The sequence below is a fragment of the Aspergillus costaricaensis genome (assembly GCF_003184835.1).
Source record: "Aspergillus costaricaensis CBS 115574 unplaced genomic scaffold BO79scaffold_13, whole genome shotgun sequence".
Taxonomy (NCBI): domain Eukaryota; kingdom Fungi; phylum Ascomycota; class Eurotiomycetes; order Eurotiales; family Aspergillaceae; genus Aspergillus; species Aspergillus costaricensis.
Genome location: NW_020291813.1, coordinates 333631 through 353453, shown reverse-complemented (window position 1 = coordinate 353453; position 19823 = coordinate 333631). Strand labels below are relative to the sequence as shown.

The 19823-nt window shown below is 51.7% G+C and overlaps 8 protein-coding genes across 8 annotated transcripts; 4 read left to right on the top strand and 4 right to left on the bottom strand.

Annotated features, from left to right (window-relative positions):
* The first annotated feature begins 83 nt into the window (after nucleotides 1-83).
* BO79DRAFT_193661 (leucine--tRNA ligase CDC60) lies at nucleotides 84-4008 on the top strand. The gene is made up of 4 exons (XM_025680994.1): nucleotides 84-236; nucleotides 317-2820; nucleotides 3020-3218; nucleotides 3275-4008. The coding sequence occupies exons 1-4, from the start codon at nucleotides 159-161 to the stop codon at nucleotides 3875-3877; spliced, it is 3384 nt and encodes a 1127-aa protein (XP_025540358.1). The 5' UTR covers nucleotides 84-158; the 3' UTR covers nucleotides 3878-4008.
* Nucleotides 4009-4110: 102 nt separating this feature from the next.
* Nucleotides 4111-6065, bottom strand: BO79DRAFT_193660 (pyridoxal phosphate-dependent aminotransferase). The gene is made up of 9 exons (XM_025680993.1): nucleotides 5982-6065; nucleotides 5762-5900; nucleotides 5667-5708; nucleotides 5193-5595; nucleotides 4932-5137; nucleotides 4791-4870; nucleotides 4563-4730; nucleotides 4282-4491; nucleotides 4111-4185 (listed from the first exon to the last, which is right to left on the bottom strand). Exons 2-9 carry the CDS (start codon nucleotides 5885-5887, stop codon nucleotides 4155-4157), a joined length of 1266 nt encoding a protein of 421 aa, XP_025540357.1. The 5' UTR covers nucleotides 5888-5900; nucleotides 5982-6065; the 3' UTR covers nucleotides 4111-4154.
* A 280-nt stretch (nucleotides 6066-6345) lies between these two features.
* On the bottom strand, nucleotides 6346-9708 carry BO79DRAFT_227729 (uncharacterized protein; the record flags this gene model as incomplete). Its single annotated transcript, XM_025683900.1, has 4 exons — nucleotides 6346-7835; nucleotides 7935-8451; nucleotide 8688; nucleotides 8882-9708. 4 exons carry the CDS (start codon nucleotides 9706-9708, stop codon nucleotides 6346-6348), a joined length of 2835 nt encoding a protein of 944 aa, XP_025540356.1.
* Nucleotides 9709-9989: 281 nt separating this feature from the next.
* Nucleotides 9990-11012, top strand: BO79DRAFT_237249 (40S ribosomal protein eS10; the record flags this gene model as incomplete). Its single annotated transcript, XM_025684670.1, has 4 exons — nucleotides 9990-10112; nucleotides 10191-10227; nucleotides 10332-10492; nucleotides 10565-11012. 4 exons carry the CDS (start codon nucleotides 9990-9992, stop codon nucleotides 10814-10816), a joined length of 573 nt encoding a protein of 190 aa, XP_025540355.1. The 3' UTR covers nucleotides 10817-11012.
* A 108-nt stretch (nucleotides 11013-11120) lies between these two features.
* BO79DRAFT_254263 (M20 family metallo-hydrolase) lies at nucleotides 11121-12814 on the bottom strand (the record flags this gene model as incomplete). The annotated part of the gene is made up of 3 exons (XM_025686052.1): nucleotides 11121-12063; nucleotides 12120-12434; nucleotides 12564-12814. 3 exons carry the CDS (start codon nucleotides 12812-12814, stop codon nucleotides 11121-11123), a joined length of 1509 nt encoding a protein of 502 aa, XP_025540354.1.
* Nucleotides 12815-13950: 1136 nt separating this feature from the next.
* BO79DRAFT_193649 (HIT family protein) lies at nucleotides 13951-15259 on the top strand. Its single transcript, XM_025680992.1, has 6 exons — nucleotides 13951-14075; nucleotides 14184-14266; nucleotides 14532-14600; nucleotides 14815-14907; nucleotides 14973-14987; nucleotides 15085-15259. The coding sequence occupies exons 1-6, from the start codon at nucleotides 14036-14038 to the stop codon at nucleotides 15190-15192; spliced, it is 408 nt and encodes a 135-aa protein (XP_025540353.1). The 5' UTR covers nucleotides 13951-14035; the 3' UTR covers nucleotides 15193-15259.
* Nucleotides 15260-15536: 277 nt separating this feature from the next.
* BO79DRAFT_146248 (CRAL-TRIO domain-containing protein) lies at nucleotides 15537-17107 on the bottom strand (the record flags this gene model as incomplete). Its single annotated transcript, XM_025678446.1, has 4 exons — nucleotides 15537-16027; nucleotides 16080-16179; nucleotides 16229-16270; nucleotides 16319-17107. The coding sequence occupies 4 exons, from the start codon at nucleotides 17105-17107 to the stop codon at nucleotides 15537-15539; spliced, it is 1422 nt and encodes a 473-aa protein (XP_025540352.1).
* Nucleotides 17108-18183: 1076 nt separating this feature from the next.
* Nucleotides 18184-19555, top strand: BO79DRAFT_263972 (DASH complex subunit DAM1; the record flags this gene model as incomplete). Its single annotated transcript, XM_025686735.1, has 2 exons — nucleotides 18184-18498; nucleotides 18780-19555. 2 exons carry the CDS (start codon nucleotides 18184-18186, stop codon nucleotides 19077-19079), a joined length of 615 nt encoding a protein of 204 aa, XP_025540351.1. The 3' UTR covers nucleotides 19080-19555.
* Between the last annotated feature and the right edge of the window lie 268 nt (nucleotides 19556-19823).

Sequence of the window (19823 nt, the reverse complement as noted above, 5' to 3'; positions counted from 1 at the left end):
CGGTGACTCACGGACCGCCTTTTCCCACATTCGGAGTAATTCTTTTCGACCCCGCGGTGACTCCAGTCGCTCGATCTATATAACGCTGCCCTTCTCCCTCCTCGCCCTCGGGCTCATTATCTCCAGTTTGTCAGATTTATCCTTCTACATCCGGAGCCATGGCAGCCGCCGCCGCCGCCGCTGCGTCTGCAGCTGCGCTCGAGCAGGGCACGAAAAACACTATGAAACTCGAGAATGTCTGCCTCACATGCCCCTCTTTGTCCCCCAAGGGACCCGATTTGACCTGGATTGAGCTGACCATGTATTATCTGCATAGACCGAGAAGAGAGATACCCTTATTGCCCTCGAGAAGAAGTACCAGGCCCAATGGAAGGCAAACAAGGTCTTTGAGGTCGATGCTCCCTCCGAGACGGAGGTGCCTTTCGGCAGCATGTCCGCCGCTGAGCTCCGTGAGAAGCACCCCAAGTTCTTCGGCACCATGGCCTACCCCTACATGAACGGTACCCTTCACGCCGGTCACAGTTTCACTGCTAGCAAGGTCGAGTTCATGACCGGTGTTGCTCGCATGGAGGGCAAGAGGGCCCTTTTCCCTCTCGGATTCCACTGCACTGGTATGCCCATCAAGGCCTGTGCCGACAAGCTCCGGGATGAAGTCGCCAAGTTCGGCAAGAACTTCGAAGGCTACAGCGAAGAGTCTGAGGAGCAGGACAAGGCCGCCGTTGCCGCTCCCACCCAGGAGGTTAAGGCTGAGCAGGAGAAGTTCTCCGGAAAGAAGAGCAAGGCCGCTGCCAAGACCGTCAAGATGAAGTACCAGTTCCAGATCATGCTGGCTATTGGTATCCCCATTGAGGAGATCCACAAGTTCGCCGATGCCGCCCACTGGCTCCAGCACTTCCCCCCTCTCGCCATTCGTGATCTCGACAGCCTGGGTGCCCGTGTTGACTGGCGCAGACAGTTCGTCACCACCGACGCCAACCCCTACTATGACGCCTTTGTGCGCTGGCAGATGAACCGCCTTCACGAGCTGGGCAAGATCCAGTACGGCAACCGTTACACCATTTACTCTCCTAAGGACGGACAGCCTTGCATGGACCACGACCGCACTGAGGGTGAGGGTATCGGTCCCCAGGAATACACCGCTATGAAGCTCAAGGTCAAGGAGTGGGCTCCTGAGATCGCCGAACTCGTCAAGGGCAAGATTGAGGACGATGCCAATGTCTACTTCGTCCCCGCCACTCTGCGTCCGGAGACCATGTACGGACAGACCTGCTGCTTCCTTGGCCCCAAGATCACCTATGGTCTCTACAAGGTCAAGGAGAAGGAATACTTCGTCGTCACCAAGCGGGCTGCCTGGAACATGGCTTTCCAGGGCTACTTCGCCGACGGCGAGAAGTTCCTCAAGTCCCAGGACCAACTGCCCCTTGTCGTTGAGGCCCCCGGAACTGCCTATGTCGGTACTCTCGTCAACGCTCCCCTTTCTTTCCACACTGAAGGTGTGCGCATCCTTCCCATGGAGGGTGTCTCTGCCAGCAAGGGTACCGGTGTTGTCACTTCCGTGCCCTCGGATTCTCCCGATGATTACGCCACTTTGATGGATCTCGCGAAGAAGCCGGAGTACTATGGTATCAAGAAGGAGTGGGCTGAGCTGGAGATCTTCCCTCTCATCGAGACTCCGACGTACGGAAACCTCACTGCTCCCGCTCTCGTCAAGCAGCTCAAGATCAACTCTCCCAAGGACGTTAACCAGCTTGCACAGGCCAAGGAGTTGGCCTATGGTGAAGCTTTCTACAAGGGTACCATGATTGTCGGTGAGTACAAGGGACAGCCCGTGAGCGCTGTTAAGGAGAAGATCCGTAAGTCTCTGTACGAGAGCGGTGATGCCTTCCCCTTCGCCGACCCTATGGGCAAGGTTGTCAGCCGCAGTGGAGATGACTGTGTTGTTGCCTACCTCGGCCAGTGGTTCCTGAACTACGGTGAGAACGACGCCGAGTGGCAGAAGACCACCCTGAACCACGTTGTGAACACCCTGAACGCCTACTCGAACGAAACCAAGAACGGTTTCGAGAAGAACCTGTCCTGGCTCAACCGCTGGGCTTGCGCCAGAACCTACGGTCTGGGTTCGAAGCTGCCCTGGGACAAGCAGTTCCTTGTCGAGAGTTTGAGTGACAGTACCGTCTACATGGCCTACTACACCATCGCCCACTACCTGCACGGTGACCGCTACGGTAAGGAGCCTGGCTCCCTGAACGTGAAGGCCGAGCAGATGATCGACGAAGTCTGGGACTACGTCTTCACCAGACGTGAGCTCAGCGATGAGCTTGTCTCCAAGAGCGGTATCAGCAAGGAGGCTCTGCAGAAGATGCGTAGAGAATTCGAGTACTGGTACCCTCTGGACGTCCGTGTTTCCGGAAAGGATCTCATCCAGAACCACTTGACCTTCTTCCTGTACATCCACGTCGCCCTCTTCCCTCCTGAGTACTGGCCTCGCGGTGTCCGTGCTAACGGACACTTGCTGCTCAACGGTGAGAAGATGAGCAAGAGTACGGGTAACTTCCTTACCCTGAAGGATGCTGTCGACAAGTTCGGTGCTGATGCCACCCGTATCGCCTTCGCCGATGCTGGTGACGGTATCGAAGACGCCAACTTCGAGGAGACCGTCGCTAACAGCAACATCCTCCGTCTCCACACTCTCAAGGACTGGATGGAGGAAGTTGTCAAGGACGAGTCCCTGCGTACCGGCCCCGCCGATGCCTTCTGGGACAAGCTCTTCGACAACGAGCTTAACGGCCTTGTCCGTGAGACCAAGAAGCACTACCAGGAGTAAGTTATCTTTTATCCCCCTACAATCCCGCAACCACCTGTCCACATGATGTTCGCATATTCTACGTATTTGCTACTTCAGAGCCTTTCACGGCCATGAGACAAACATCACCACATGCCTGATGGACCCTTCATAAAAACTCTCCATTTTGCTTCACTTGACTTCCACTTGGACTTTCATGAAGCTAACTACTTCTAGCACCAACTTCAAGCTCGCCCTGAAGTCCGGTCTGTACGACCTGGTCAGCGCCCGTGACTTCTACCGTGAAGCTACCACCACTGCCGGCATTGGCATGCACCGTGACGTCGTCCTCCGCTACATCGAGCTGCAGGCTCTGATGATGGCCGTCATTGCTCCTCACTGGTCCGAGCACATCTGGCTCGAGATCCTGAAGAAGGTTCGTACCTACCCCATAACCCCACTCCATCTCACCCCCACTAACACCCTATCCAGCCCTCGACCATCCACCACGCCCGCTTCCCCGAGGTCCCCGAGCCCTCCCTCGAGCTGTCCGCAGCCCTTGACTACGCCCGCTCGACCACCTCCAGCATCACCTCCGCGGAGGCCAACTTCGTGAAGAAGCTCTCCAAGGGCAAGCAGACTGCCTTCGACCCCCGCAAGCCCAAGAAGCTCAGCATCTACGCGGCCAAGAAGTTCCCCGTCTGGCAGGAGAAGTACATTGACCTTGTGCGCGAAGCCTTCGACGCAGTCAGCATCTCCTTCAACGACAAGGAGCTGAATGCCAAGGTCGGCAAGCTCGGCGAGATGAAGAAGGCTATGCCCTTCGTCCAGAGACTCAAGAAGCGTCTCGTTGTCGACAAGGAAGTCCCCGAGGCTGTCTTCGACCGCAAGCTGCCTTTCGATGAGTTCGCTGTCCTCAGCGAGATGGTTGCTGCTATCAAGCGTGTTACTGGCGCCAAGGAGCTGGAGATTGTTGCTGTCGATGAGGGTGGTAAGACTGGTGAGGTTGTTGGTACTGGTGAGAAGAGGGAGGGACTGCAGGCTGAGAATGCCGTTCCTGGCCAGCCTTCTTTCAACTTTGCCAATATTGAGTAGATGATCAAGATGAAGATGGTGATGATTATACATGATACAGATTAGATGAGATATCTTGATGGGTTTCATGTTTTCTTTTCTTTTGTTTTAGTGAAAGATCATAAAATAGCAATTTCATTGGGTTATGTTAGATTTGTTGATTGGATTTAGTAATGCTTTGTAGTTTTGTTGTCACTTCTGGGTAGACATAGTATACTACTAACGATAACATCATACTTATTGCAATTTCACAGGACGAAGGTTTCACCAGGCAATGAAGCCAAAAAGACTAGATCGTTCATGCCAAACTATTTAGTACCCCGATCATCCTGTAATATATATCATTAGCGTCACGCCTAACCCCGCCTACGATATCTCAAAGTCAAAAGGTAGTAGACTGGGAAACAGATGATATCGTTACATACCTTCTCAGCCCCTCCCTCAACACATCCTCCTCCTGCGCATAGACAAGCCTAAACCACCCTGGGATGTTCCCATGCTCTTCGCACGGATGCAGGAATACACCTGCATCGACGAATTTCTGAGCGAGAGTGAATTCAGGCGGAGATGTGCTGTCACTGGTATCTTTGGGGAGATAGGATGATAGGTCGATATATATAAAGAAACCGGCGTTTCTGGAGGGAACAATATAAGTTGCTATATTGAACATAGTTTTGGAATGAGTTCTGGACACATCTTGACTTACCCTCCCTTTATGTAGCTGATGCCCTCTCGAGCGAGAGTTGATGTTGCGATTCGGTATGTTGAAGCAAGACTTTGTTGGCTTTTGGCAGTGAAGTCGCGAACAAAGTCTTGATCTTCGAGGATGGTGGTTCCGATTGTTACGGCTGCTGTGGAGGCGCTGTGGAGTCGTCTACGAGTAGAATTAGTTGACTTTCAGTTGCGAGTCGGGCAGGTAGTAGCATGAACTTACAGGATTGCATTGCAGGAATGACGTAGGGGTTTGTTCTTTGTGATAAGGAAGCCTAGGTGGAGGCCGCCGGACGCGAAGTCCTGAGATCATATATGTTAGACACATTCTAATGAGCAGAGAAGATAACGAGGTACGGCATACCTTGCTGAATCCGTACAACAAGTGCACCAGGTCAGGGTTGATCAGCTTCGGGGTACTGAGGGATAATATAGAGGTGAATGGAACGGCATCTGGGTCTCCGGAATCGAAAACGCATGAAGCATAAATTTCATCGCTGATCAGATGAAGCTGGTGCTTATTGCAAAACTTGAGAATCTCCGTTAGGGTTTGAACAGAATAGCAAAGGCCTAGACGTAGTGTCAACGCTACGTTATTGATAAGCAACGAAGTGGTTATCCATACCGGTAGGATTATGCGGATTCACTAGCATCAATGCCCGGATCTGCACACCTCTCGCCCGAGCATCTCTCAGGGCCAATTCATACTTCTCGACAACAGAAGGAGCAAATGCCTCCTCCACAGTGGTGTCTGAATATACCATCTGCACACCCGCTTCGACACCATAATCAAGCTCAAATCGCCCATAAGCTGGCCTGCTGATTAAGATGCCCTCGTCTGGCTCGGCTAGGGTGAATCCAAGCATGCTCCCTATTGCAGTTGCGCCGCTGGCAACAATGACTTCTTCCGATTCAATTGGAGCAATGGGATCGAGTAGATTATTTAGATGCATTGCGACTGCTTTCTGTAGACGATGGATGGCATTGTTACCAGAGGTATAGGCAACTGATGCTACGTTGAACTCGACCTAAGCATGTAGAAGATATTGGTTGGGATTGCTGAGTTCCAGAGGAAAAAGAGAGAGGGCTGGATATTGACCTTGGTGTTGATGTAGTTGGCTATTTCTGCGCGCATTGGTGCCTATCTGCTTATAAGTACTTTGGAGTTGTTGCCTCATTTCGCAGGTAACTTACATGTTCTGCTAATGCAAATGATATCATCCCCTCCGGATTCGTCTCTTTGCTGTACTTGTGCGGTAGAGCATAGCGCCACGGGATCTTGTGCAATTGCGCATTATTGCTGCCTCGAGACGAGAGCATTGTCGAAAGTTTCCTTATGGGATGTGTTTGTTAGCTATATAACGTTGGTATACAGCTGAAGCGATTGTGTATTGTTCGAGGAGCGGATGCTTACTATGTAGTACACGTAGTGAAGAGGGGTTGTAGCGCAACCACTGGTGGGAATACTAGCAGGATTAGATAATAACCTAGATTTGGGAAATGAACTCAAACAGGCGTGAGACATGCAGGTTAGGTTGGGAGTGAGAAGAAAGGAGGAAGAATGAAGAGGGAAGAAGCCCACGTGAACGAAGGCACTAGATGATAAACTAATAAGCTGCTCACCAACAATCGATGATCTATTTATACATCAACCACCACCACACAACCCCAATCATTATAATACAACATTGTTTATCCCTTTCTAGTATACACCGTTGAAACACCAATCGCTATGCAAATCATATACTATACAAGGTCATCCATGCTGGAAGACCATCTCAGCTGAGCCGAGCTCGCTTCTCCAGTCCAATGTTCTGCCGTCCCCGAGGTCCCTTCGCGCGGTTGTCAGCGACCTTCTTCGCTTCTATGAACTTCCAACATTCAATCGGAGGACGAGATCCAACATGGCGGCCGTACGGAGTGAAAACTTCCACTTGAGGGAACGACTTTGACGTCTCATCCTCAGAATCAGACTCCTTCGCGGACTTGGCTCGAACTTGAACTGTAAGCTCAACCCAGCCGCATCCTTCGATCAAAACATCGGTCGACATTACTTTGTATGGTAGAGACGGCATCTTCATATGCCCATCTTCAACCGCCTTGGCGATAGACCTGGGGAGGTGCGAATGAGTCACGTCCCATTTCAGGTCAAAAACACCTGCAGACGAGATGACCTGACCGGTACCTTCTCTGGCAATATTGGTCTTGGGGTAAGGGCGCTGCTCCGTTTGCATTTCAATAGCCTTTTCGGTTCTGGTGAGATGCGATTCAAGCGGGACAAAGCAAGCTGCCATCACGACATCCTCAGGGTTCATCGGCGTAATTCTGACGAGACCTCCTCCGAGAAGTAGTGATTGGCCAGGCTTGATCGAGAGGCGTTCAGGCTTCTTCCTCTTGGTCATGATCAAATCGCGTTTAAACTCATCACGGACATGGTCGGCCAGCTCGCCACGCTCGAGCCCCGGCAGATCAATCATCTCGCCCCTTCCACGGCCAAACGGGATACGAATAGGTGATACCGTCGTGCCGGCTAGAGAAGAGACCACAGGGAGAATAGGATATAAATCCTCCCGAGGCGCAGGGGGTAGAAGACCCTCTGAATCAATAGCAGAAGGGTCATAGTGCGTAGCGATTTTGGACTCCTCCTCACGGAGCTCGATCAACTCCGCAATCTTCTCGAGATTCCGCGAATCCTTGGGAAAGCAGGCCTCAATAAAACTGCTTTTACCAACGTTGGCCTTCCCAATCACCCAAATCCCACCCCCATGCTCCCTAATCTCCTCCTTAACTTTCTTCGTCCACCATCCCCGCTGAGCACTAATCATATGCACATTGCCCAAGCGGAATTCCTCATGCGAGAGTCCAAACGTATCACGAAGCACAGACCGTACATACTCCATCTTCGAATCAACCTGTTCCTTCGTAGCGGCCAACAGATCCGACCTATTAATAACAAAACTAATAGTCGGCAATTTCTTCCCGCTCTTATACTTATAAGTCGCCGAGCGCCGATTCTTCGACCGCGGATCCATGATCCCCAGCGTATCGTAGATCTCCTTCACAACAGACATAGGGAAATCCGCCGCATCAACAACATGATAAATCCGATTATGTTTATGAGGCGACTCATCCAAATACGCCCGCAGGGAATCCATAGTCGGCGAAATAGCAGGAACGGCCTTGTTATGATGCAGCAGATCATGGCATCGATCGCAGATTTGGACCGGGGCTTTCGACTTCTCCAGATACTTGCCAGCAGTATCAGCCGCTTTCACCAAAGAAGCACCAACTGCACAACAGGAATCAATCAGTTAGCATATGAACCAAACCCACCATTGCATGATAGATAGAGAAGATGATCACTCACACTTCGGCCTCGGCACACTCCCCCCAACATTCGTAAGCTCCAGATACTTCTGAATCCGATCCGCCGCCTTCTCCCCCTCAGCCTTCAATCCGGACTCTTCTTCCCCAATTCCCTCACCCTCAACAACCTGCTTCGTCTCCGACAAGAGCTTCCGCGTCTGTTTCCTAGTCTTCCCATAAAACCCAGGCTCGTTCGGCTCAACAGTCTGCGCATACGCACCGCATCCAGGGCAGCAGACGGGGAGGACAGCTTCTTCAATTGTTGGTTCAGGAGCCGGGCTTGCGCGGAGAGGAATACTCGTGGAAAAGCTGCGTAGCTGGGTGCGGGCTAGTACCTCCGGACGGGGAGAGAAAATAGCGGTTGTTGTTCGCAGGCACGGTCTGCGAAGGCGGGATATTTGTAAAGGCGCTCGGTGGTATGGTAGGCGCCCTCGTGGGATTATGCGCCCGAGGTATGGCAACATGGTTGGTGAGGTTTGGGGATGTTGGAGAGCTCGGGGAAGAAATGCGATGAAAGTCTAGTCTACTGATAGCGAGTGATAGCGGCGATAGCGTTGGTGGTCCGCGCCGGCGGCCGGAAAAAAGTTGCTGTGGCGAACTGACTAGCTGGTTCTATCATAGCTAATACGGGGTGTTGGGTGCTGTTGGAATACAAGATAATTAAGGAGAGGTGATTATTGTGAAAGATATTATTTTCGATAGAATATGTACGCTAGCTATGGAGCTTAAGATGAAATAACCGTGCTTCGCAAACCCTGATATCAACAACAAGCCAGCAACATGAAAAAAACAACCAGAACCGTAGACCATACGCCGTAATCGCATGAAAAGGAACATTCAGTGGCATTCAATCAAGCCTTGGCTCTTCCCTTCCCCTTAGGATCTTCAGCCTCCTCCTCTTCCTCCGAGTCACTCATAAACTCGTCATCCTCATCAAAACCAATATACCGCCGAGGAGCCGCATTGCGCGCCGGCTCCGACGACGACGGTCCAGGTGCATCCTCCATCTCCTGCTCATCATCACTTTCCTCCTCGGAGCTGGAGGGCGTCTCCTGACCACTTCCCTCACTTGGGCTAGCACTCGTACTTGATCCGCCCAGAATCGTATCGCGAAGATTATCCGTCCACATACCATCCTTCATAGCCATAAGGACCGCCTCTCTCGCTTTCTCATTCATCTCGTCCTTGTCTTCCATCCACTGACCGTCAATCTTCTGCTTGCCGCCTCCGTTCTTCAGCTCCTCTTGACGTTTCTCTGCCGCCTCAACAACAGCCTGCCACCGGCGCCGACGCTCCTCCTTCTCCTTCTTGTCCATCTCCGGCTTGAGGGCGAGGTACTCGGCCAATGCCTTGGCTTCGTTGACTGTGCGTAGACGACGGCCATCGAGGTTGCGGCTGGATCCATTGTCGTCGCCTTGGTTGCGCTTGCGCTTGCTGGACATGCGCCCACCGGCGGCACGGAGCTGGGATCCGAAACCTCCCTTACCACCGCATAGGGGGGCGCTGAGGCGGAGGGGGAGAATGGAGGCTGTGGCGAGGTTGTCATTGGTGCTGATGAGGTAGGATGCGATGGATTCGGATGAGGGGAGAAGTTGCTTGTTGCTGGTTGTTGTCAAGACCAGACGGTTGAGTGGCAGAGAAGGAGGCAGGTATGAGGCGATTTTGTCCGTCAGGTCAGCTACGCTGGATGATGATGGTAACGCGAAGGAGAGTGTTGATGGAAGTGAGAGACCGGGAAAGGTCGACAGGAGAATGTTGACGTTTTGGGACGCCATGATGGTTGGTGATATCGCAGAGACCGTTAGTTAAGCAGTGCGTATATACCGAGTACTCGAAGCGCTGAGACTGTTGCTGCTCGTTGAAGGTGGAGATGATCGCTTGCAGAGGTGAGGCGCAGTTGACTTCATTCAGGATGCGGAGGAGTTCCCGATAAGGCCATTGATGACTAACCGGGAAACTACATCTTTGTAGCCTCAGGCCAAAACGCATATTGCACGTGATGCAGCTTATCCGCCTAGCGGAGCGATTAGGGCGCCAACCCTGAAACCGCTTCCCGATGGGGAATTACCGCACTTTTTTCTCGACCGCAGCCGCTCCACTCACATCAACTACATTTAAACCACCCTCTTCGCGCGTTGTCAAGGCGATTCCCCGAAGAGCGCTAGGAACTCGCGACAATGTAAGTGATGCACCTAATATCGGCCATTGATATCATATAGGATGATGTAGCTAACCCTGATTCAGGCTTATCCCCAAGGAAGACCGCAAGAAGATCCACGAGTACCTCTTCCGCGGTATGTGAACACCTATATCGACCGAACCTTGTTTCCCCGAAATGTTGCGCGACGGTCGATCGATGGATGATGGATGAATCAGTCATACTGACGGTTAACAATAGAGGGTGTGCTCGTGGCCAAGAAGGACTTCAACCTTCCCAAGCATGGCGACATTGACACCAAGAACCTCTACGTGATCAAGGCCTGCCAGTCCCTGACCTCCCGTGGTTTCGTCAAGACCCAGTTCTCGTGGCAGTACTACTACTACACCCTCACCCCCGAGGTACGTTTAATTCCATGATTATATCCGACGCAGGATACGATAAGGGCGGATTGTCTGACTGGTTTGATATAGGGTCTTGACTACCTCCGTGAGTGGCTCCACCTCCCCGCTGAGGTTGTCCCCGCCACCCACATCAAGCAGCAGCGTTCCCACGCTCCCCCTCGTGGCATGATGGGCGGTGAGGAGCGTGAGCGTCGTCCCCGTGCTCCTCGTGAGGGTGGCTACCGCCGCCGCGAGGAGAACAAGGAGGGCGGTGCCCCCGGCGAGTTCGCTCCCAGCTTCCGTGGTGGATTCGGCCGTGGCCGTGGTGCTCCCTCCTCCTAAGGGGTGTCGCCTGCCGGTCTTCCAAGGGCTTAATGGGATTGTTGCCGGTGTGGCTTGAACGACTTTGAAAGAAGTCGGGAAGCTGTACCGTGCACGTCCTAAAAAAGAAGTTATGCCAAGCTACTGTTTCACAGTTATGATATAGTTAGGATTAATGGCATGATTTCATGACTTCATTTAATTTTCCACTTCGTAAGATAAATGGCTGCTAAATTTGCTGCTATATACATGCGGTTGATATATCAAAAGGCAATATCGAGATGTATGCAGAGGCGCAACTATAGGCACCCGCTGTCAACGCAGCTCATCTCGAGAACCTCTTTCGATCATAACGGATCACTGCTTGCAAGATGACTGATGCACCTGTTGCGCAGTCATCTGCGGAGCAGAACTCCTCCGGGTGATGGCTCAGCCCATCTTTGCAGGGAACGAAGATCATGCTGGTCGGCACTCTCTTGGAGGTAAAGACACTATCGTGGCCCGCACCGCTCATGATTGTCCGCATGAGGGACTTGGGCTCCGCTGCATTAACGTCCGAAACGACCGCCTCCGCGGATTGCTGCACGCACTCGATGCAGTCAGGGTGGAACTTGACAGCGGGCGAATCGAAGTCAAGGGTCCACTCTACGCGGCAAGGCTTGCCAATACCCTTACCCTCTTCTGCGGCGATCGAATCGAACTCCTTTCTCAATTGGTCTTCTACAACCTGGACCAGTTCGCTTTCTGGGCCGCGAATGTCGAGAGTGAAGCTGACAGTGCCGGGAACTGTGTTCACACTGCCGGGCTTTGCCTCTACAATTCCAACGCTAGCCAGACAGCCGTGGGAGGAGGCAACCTCACGAGCACGTACCATCATACGAGCAAAGGCATATAGGGCATCTGCACGGTGTTCGAACGCGGTAGTACCCGTGTGGGTATCTCTGCCGAAGATCGTGAGGTGGAACCAGCGGTATGCCTGAACAGCAGTAACGACACCAACGTGCTGGCCTGCAGAGATAAGATGGGGGCCTTGCTCGATGTGTAGCTCGAAGTGGGCCGCCATGGGTGTTTGCTTGTATGAGCACGGGACACTTCCGAGATAGTTGATCTTCTCCAACGCAGACTTCATAGACTCTGGGGCAGAAGATGCGGTCGGGAGAGATGCGACTGTTGGGACTTCTTTAAGCCCATGTGCTCGTTCGAGAGGGATGCATTCTGCCCAAACGCCAGAAGACACCATGCTAATGGGGAACCGGGCACCCTCTTCGCTGTGATAGTGTTAGCGATGTGAGTTGAAGCATAGTAATAGCAATCCGGGCCGTACTTTGTCCAGTTGACAACTCCAATTCCACCTTCCGTCTCCAATCCCATTTCGTCAATTACTTTCAGCGTTTCAATACCGGAGAGCACACCCAGAATTCCATCATACCGGCCACCTGTCGGCTGCGTATCCAGATGGCTGCCAATGAAAGTGGGTGGGACGTCAGTCCGTCGTCCAGGGCGAACAGCGAAGATGTTACCCATTTCATCCACCGTGACCTCGCATTTCAATGCCTTTGTTGTCTCAATGAACCAGTCCCGTACTTGCTTGTCCTCCTGCGACAGCGCGAGTCGCTGCATGCCAGTGTCTGTGTGCCCACTGGATTGCTGTTAGACCAACTCTCAATCCATGGCAAAACGCAGGCCATTGGGTATGTCAAGCAGCTCCTTTGCATAAACCCAAAAGACCGCTTGTAGTGATTCCAAAGGGTGTTACAGTAACACTTACTCTCCCCAGCGGATGCCATATCCCCACTGACAGCTATGATGGAGGTCCTTCGCCAAACGTTCTTTATTGGCCCTGAGAGCCGAGACCTCAGCCTCGGTTAGCTCCGTAGACAGCATGGTGTGAGTCGTGGTAACTGAGAAAGCGCGACGTGGAGGTGTGAATGCGGGTTTCGCGGAGGCTGATCTTGTCTGCTTGGATAGGATCCCAGTAAACCTGGCAGCAGATAATCTTTGGTAGAAGATGGAGGCCATCTTGAGCCGAGCGAGCGCCCAAGGGGGCTATATCTTGTTCAATGGCCTTATTGTTGGAGACCCTTCCAGATAAGACGGCCCAATCGACAGTATGATAAGATAGCTGGGTGGGGTTGAGCTGGGGTCTCGGGCTTTCCACCGAATCAGATATCCGCAGATTTGGGTGACGATGGAGCGTTTCCTCATACTCTAACGGTCTTGGCCGCTTATATAGGAAGGTACAAGAGTAGCTCGGCAATGGGCGATTCTATCGATGGTGAGGGGTAGGGAGGGCCTCCAGGGTCACGGTTAGCCTGTCTGATTACCGATTGACAGGGCGTGGAGCAGTTGTAGTAGTGGGTTGACCAATGCAAGACGGACCAGCCATACGGACTGGAACCTTGCTGAATGACGGATTGACTCAGGGCGAAGTTTGTTCACCTTGTAGGCTTCAAATGCCATGTTAATTGCACGGTATAAGTTTCCGAGGCTGCGAGTACCTGGTGGCTAAGAGGACAATTGCATCCACCCAACGATTCAAACAACCGACATGTACTGCTAGAGACACAGGGGGAAGGGCTCCCGCTTGCGGAAGACTCTATCAGTGCTTGAGCACACTATACAGGACAAGTGCTTCAATTGACCGAAAGATACTGATAGTCATCAATAATGGGTAAGTGTATGAAGACAACTGTTTCTGGTAGCCGGCAACCATGTGTTCGTTCCCCTTAGCTTTATGGACTTGGTCGCTCAGTATAGCCAGTTACGCACACGCACCCTTAAAGGCAACGCAAACGCACCCCTTTCTCGAAAACTACCATAAAAGGGGGTAGAAAGTTGCAAGAAAAGAGGCACACAATCTACCTACATCATACAATAACGATCAAGAAAAAGAAAAACAATAAAATCGACAGCTGTGTCGATGGGTGATTCCAAAGATTGATGAGAGGAGTCTTTTGGGCAAACCACGGCCATCTCTGGTAAAAGGCAAGAAATGGGTTCTGAGCTAGTTTGTCCCACTCCTCGCAGATTCTACCTTAAACTACTTCTTATAGTACCTTCCGTCAGCCACCCGCCGCAAGTTCGAGACCTCGCCGGCACGAACCTTTTTTCCCTCAACCTATCTTTTCGTTCTTCTTCCGCCTTGATTGCTAACCCCGCATTCAGTCATTGCGACCTTCAATTCCCCTCAGACAATACATTGATTGCCATCGACGTATATACTCAACCTCGTCACACAAGATGTCTTCCGCTGCCTGCATCTTCTGCAAGATCATCAAGGGTACAATGCCTCCTACCTCTGCACACCTACAACTACTATATTCTTTGTTCCTCAACTGCGCCCGCTGGTAGCAGTGATCCGATCCGGCTAACCCGACGTAAACAATAGGTGATATCCCTTCTTTCAAGCTCTTCGAGAGCGACAAGGTCTTTGCCTTCCTCGATATTCAGCCTCTTAGCCGTGGACACGCTGTAAGTGTTGCCGTCCCTCTTCTGTGAACTGCATACATATAAACCACCGCCTCAAATACACCCCCGCACGACATGTCGCATTCTGCTCCCTACATCGAGAGATGCAGTCGACAGTCCTTCAAAACCAACACTATATCCACAAATCCCACCCCAACACTTTAATTCCAGACCCTCAATAAACCCATAACCTCCACATATCTCCCTTCCCAAAGACGACCAAAACAAGAAACCAAACCAAGCTAACATCCAACCCTCCAAACCACAGCTCGTGATCCCCAAATACCACGGAGCCAAGCTCACCGACATCCCCGACGAAGATCTTCAGGAAATCCTTGTACGTATAGACAGCACCGACATGCACACGTGTGAAATAAGCTCAGGGCTCGATCCGCATGCTTTTATAAGGGTCCCGCCTGATCGAGGACCCTGCGAGCACTTACCCCCCCTCCCCTTCTCCTCCTCTTTCAGTCTTCCCCGCAGCTGCCTACTACCTAGCTAGCTCGCCACACGAATGGATACTAACAAGGAATGTTCAACAAATCAAACAGCCCGTCGCAAAGAAGATCGCCAAGGTCACTGGCGCTGAGGACTTCAATATCCTCCAGAACAACGGTCGCATAGCGCACCAGGTTGTTGATCATGTAAGTTGAATATTCTTCTATAGGTATTGGAGGGGGGGATTAATGCTGATGTTTGGTGTTTTCAGGTTCACTTCCACATGGTATGTCATCACAAACCTCGAGAAAGAGCATATGTGACTCCGTCACGGTTCATGATGCCATTGGTTACTTTCACTTGCTAACAGGATGCTGGAACAGATCCCCAAGCCTAACGAGAAGGAAGGTCTCGGTGTCGGCTGGCCCGCTCAGGAAACCGATATGGATAAGCTGAAGGCTCTGTTCGAGGAGCTCAAGGCTAAGATGTAAATGTGTAAGTAGTACGGATATAGCAAGTGCTACGGCTGCGTCTATTTACATGCCATGTGCTATTATTATCAGTTCTGCTTTCACAATTGGAATATCTGTAGGGTACACACTGTAAGCTATGATACAGAAGATGATAGCCAACTTCTGTGGGAATGCATCTATCAAGAAAAATCCATTGCTCCATTTAAACCCACCAACGAAAACCGCAATCCAAGTATACATGCTCCATGACAGACAGGTAGAAGCTGTATGTACATGCTCTCACGATGTGAGCGTTATTATGACAAGTAGTCCTCTATCAACACACTCTAACAGTCTATCCTCATACCAAGGCCCGGAGCGTATTACTCGGCCTTCTCGTCGTGAAGTGCGTTTCCCTCGACCTTGCTCTTCGTGGGATAGAACTCGATCTTACCCTCACCTTGGATGACATCTAGTCTATCGTACAAGGAGGTGGCCCGAACGTATGGGTCAAGCTGCCAGTATTGGACTCTTAAGCGCTCGATCAGGTCCTTTCTCTTGTCTACCGCCGCCTTGACGGCGCTCTCATCCTTCTTCATCGTCGAAGAAATCCACTCGATGGTGGCGCCTTGAAGCTCCTGCGCCAGCTGCTGTCTCTCGGCCACCATTTCGTCCCGCTTGGCTGTGTCCTCCTGAAGTTTGTTCTCGTCGGGTTGAGGCTCGACATACTTGTAGGCCCAATTTTCGTCACCTTCAAGCTCTTTCATAATGCGATCTTTGGGAATGAACTTCTCCAAGTCCTGGACATTCTTGGTGAACTGGATCTTAGAGGCGACCACAGGGTCAAGCCAGCCCTTAATAATATTCCAGATACCTGCAATCGAGGTTAGAGGAAATCCCTTGGATACCAAATCTGAAGAACTAACCTGAGAAGATCCAAGGAGCCTTGTGAATCAGAACAACTCCCAGACACTCCGGGTAGTTGGCTTCGAAGCACTTAATCATATACTTCACCGGATGATAGTCCTATAACATGTCAGAGATGGAATCTGTTGGCAGTTGACAGGGTGCTTACCATGTTTGCTAGGGAGAAGTCGGTCATGTCGAAGACAACACACTATTACCCGTTAGTGCATGATACTCTTACTGTGGGGTGTATACTCACAGCTGTTTCAACTGGAGGTGCAAGCATCATCCGAGCGGTCTCAATTGTGTACACAGTGAACCGGTCCAAAGCTTCTGTCTCCTGGTCGGCGGCTTTGTGCAAGCGCACTCTGACGACGCAGATCGGCCGGCCAAGCTTGTCCACACCGTGGAGGAAACTCTTGCCCATGCGCATCTGCAACAGGAAGTCTTCACCGGCCTTCTTTTCAGCAGGATCAGAACTCTGGGATTTCTTCAAAGCACTTTGCTCGCCATTCTGCATGATGTCCTCATCCAACTTCACATCCAGCAGTCTCCAGCGAAGCGTAGAGATCAACATGACCAGAGCCTTCTTGACGTCCCACTTTCGCGCGCGCAGGAAGCGCAAGAGCAGAGAATCGGGATTGTCATGCTTGACCATATTCCAAAGAGTCACCCGGATCTCCTCAGGCTTCATATCCACAAGCGCCTGCTGGAACTCCTTCGATTGGCCATACTTGTCATCTCCATCGGCGATGCTGATAGAAGCGAGACTCGAAGCGATCCCGTTGGTCCCCTTGTCGCTAGCGCTATCTTCCTCCTCATCCGTGTTGCTCCGCCCGAAAAGACCGAACCTACTCCGCTTGGGCTGTTTCTTCTTATCTTGGGGTTGGCTTGCAGCAGCAGCATCGCCGTTCTGCTGCTGAATCTGTTCAATAGCATCCAAATTGACACCGCAGACCTTCAACAGCAGGACCCAAAGCTCTTGCAGCTTGGCTTCCTGCTCTGGTGTGAGATTCCCCACAGTCCCGGGTGGTAGATCCATAGGCATTGTCTTTAGGGTTTCGATGACGCCGAGAAAGGGTACTTGCGATTCTTGTAAAGGTTCGAGTGAGTCGGAGATCGTAGGAATATCACCTCCCGACTTGCGGTATTTATCCTGCAGCCAGGCTCCTGCTCCGATAAGAAGTAGGGTGAATGTGACTGACCAGAACGACGCAGCTTCCCTCGGTTTGTAAGGTTGAGACAACGGCGAAGTGGAGAAGGGTCGTCTGAAGGATCGAGACCAAATCAGAGGACTTTGATTAGAGCACCGCGATGGGAAGATCTGTGCACGTCCTGAATGCAGGAGTCTGCCCGACGCGAAATTGATGGAGTTGGCCGAGGATGGAGGTAGACGGCGGCGCAGGAGGAAACAAGCATGCATGTGCTTATCCGTGAGGGCCAGAAGGCGATTGGAGAAGGACGAGTCAAATCCCAAAAGCAGAGATGCCGGCTGTCTTTTCCTGGTGTCCTCGTGAGTAAAATGAGAGACGAAGATCCGAGCCTAAATTTCCAGCCGGAAATAATGCGGGGAAGGAAGGCGAGAGGGAAGGAGGCGAAGAGAAGGCGGACAGTGCAGTTCGCTTGAAACCTTCACAGACAAGGTTCAGCTGCAGGAGACTAAGGGGAACTCACAGCGGTTGGATGCGGCAATAATGGGGAGAGGAAGATGAAGCAAGCGAACAGGATGGATTGCCAAGTCTCTTATTTTTGCCCGTCCGCAATCCAATGATGATAATCACACCAGGGGTCCCCTCCGGACTAGACGGAAGAACTAAGTAGTCCTAATTATAGGCTGATTGGACCATTTTGGGTCACAGTGGCGCCCCCAGGCAGCAAATCTGCAGACACCTGAGGCATGGAAAGGAGGGTCCAGTGACTCGGCCTTGCCTAAAGCGGGGATCAACATCAACAAACCCAATCTTTCGCAACTCCTCCATACACAACTTGAAACACAACTGCGTCAAGTCGCATATTTGTGACAGCTTTTCTTCTATACTGTGCTTATTCCTATTTTGTCTTATCAGGGTCTCTCCGCCGGCTTGGTTGCAGCCTTCAATTTGGGTGCACAGTCTCAGAATCGTCATGGATGCTTTTGCCCGCTCATCGTCTCGCCCACGGCCCTCGTCGCGACCCACGACTCCCTTAAGACCCAGTTCCCGGTCGTCGATCCGCGAAGCTCATGGCTATGGCAGCAGTATTGGTATGGCAGGCTACACCCAGCCTGCCATCAATGCCTTGGAACCCCAGTTTGCAGAGCTTGCAGACTCCATGGCCGACCTCGAGGCCAACTTCATGCACCTTCAGCTGATGCACGAAAGTTTAACTCGGTTCAGTGAGAGTTTTGCCAGTTTCCTCTATGGATTGAACATGAACGCGTTCTGTGTGGACTTTCCAGAGGTATTTGCGACTGAGAATAGTGGCTGTCTTCCCTCCTAAGCTGACGATCGGATACAGGCGCCCATTCCAGAGTCTTTCCGGAGAGCCAAGCAAGCAGAGGCACAGAATGGTATGGACACAGCTATGTAAAAGAAAGATCCAATACTAATAGCACGGGTAGAAGCCGAAGCCGAACAGCTGAAAGCGACCACTGAAGCGGAGATGACATTCATGTGAGTCTTGATTACTCCCCGGGCTAGTTGTTGATTGCTTTCCTCATATTAACAATATGACGCACTTAGGACTACGGACACTTCCTTCATCGAACATCCTTCGAGCACCGTTCCCTCCAAGCCTTCGGCCAAAATCCCGGCCCCGTCGCGTGGCACCACCAGAGGATCCACGCGTGGTTCGACAAGCAGTCGTTATGCGACACGGGGCGCCAATCGCGGCGCCCGTCCAAGCGCATTGCCCCGCGGACGAGGATTGCGGTGAAGGCAGGAACCCGGATGGTAGAAATTTTCAACAGGGCGCAGACGGTTGAGCATGGAGAGGCACAAAGACTTGCGCGAAGGGAACGGTCTGCTATTGGCAATCCGTAGAGAATCCCTGCAGTTCGCAACGAGCCCCCAAACCTTGAGAAGAACCCCGTTCCTGAAAGAACCTACGGCGACGATAGCGTTCCGTAACACGAAGCCTGCCGAGCGGTCTGTCCGATCTCAGCGGCTCGGATCTTTCTGAGGGAAGTTCTAGCTAGCCCAGGTGGTAGAGTTAGAGTCGGCTGGAAAACTCCAGTCTAGTGCCCCAAAACTTTTTTCAAAGTTCGGAGAAGAGCTGGGTCACGTATGATAGCATTACGAATCACGATCAATGCAAAATATTTAGGTGATTTGGAAAGTGGGTGTCCTTGCGGCTCGAATAAGCGTTGTAGAACCATCGCCCGTCCCCAGAATGACCCACCCCCGGGTCGATGGGGAAAGACATCATCAAGTATCAGATGCCCCATGTTGATATTTAGAGGCGCACGGCCATAGTTTGCCAGTGTATATATATAATGTTGGGTGATTTATTGAGAGACATAATGATTACAAAAAGTAAAAATAAAAACAAAAAAAAAAAAAAAAAAAGAATACCCCCGGAAAGCACACCAAGTAAGGAAGCCAAAGACGCCAAAGCAACGATCTCGGATCAAATGCAGTCCCGGTTTCTTATCGCCCCGGAGCCGCGGTCGACCCTGGCGAAAAAAAAAAGATCTGTCTTGCATCCAGCGCCCACCGTGCCTGTCTTCACGGGACGATCTCTGTCCGTATATATAATTGACCTACCTGTGTATTGTATCATTTTTG

Bases quoted from the DNA above. Each gene is read 5' to 3' on its own strand.
- BO79DRAFT_193649 (XM_025680992.1), top strand. From the start codon at position 14,036: ATGTCTTCCGCTGCCTGCATCTTCTGCAAGATCATCAAGG. The intron at 14,076-14,183 runs GTACAATGCCTC...CGTAAACAATAG, and splicing joins CTTCTGCAAGATCATCAAGG to GTGATATCCCTTCTTTCAAG. The intron at 14,601-14,814 runs GTACGTATAGAC...CAAATCAAACAG, and splicing joins AAGATCTTCAGGAAATCCTT to CCCGTCGCAAAGAAGATCGC.
- BO79DRAFT_193661 (XM_025680994.1), top strand. From the start codon at position 159: ATGGCAGCCGCCGCCGCCGCCGCTGCGTCTGCAGCTGCGCTCGAGCAG. The intron at 2,821-3,019 runs GTAAGTTATCTT...AACTACTTCTAG, and splicing joins ACCAAGAAGCACTACCAGGA to CACCAACTTCAAGCTCGCCC. The intron at 3,219-3,274 runs GTTCGTACCTAC...CACCCTATCCAG, and splicing joins GGCTCGAGATCCTGAAGAAG to CCCTCGACCATCCACCACGC.
- BO79DRAFT_193660 (XM_025680993.1), bottom strand. From the start codon at position 5,887: ATGCTCTCGTCTCGAGGCAGCAATAATGCGCAATTGCACAAGATCCCG. The intron at 5,709-5,761 runs GTAAGTTACCTG...ATAAGCAGATAG, and splicing joins CATTTGCATTAGCAGAACAT to GCACCAATGCGCGCAGAAAT. The intron at 5,138-5,192 runs GTATGGATAACC...CACTACGTCTAG, and splicing joins GAATCCGCATAATCCTACCG to GCCTTTGCTATTCTGTTCAA.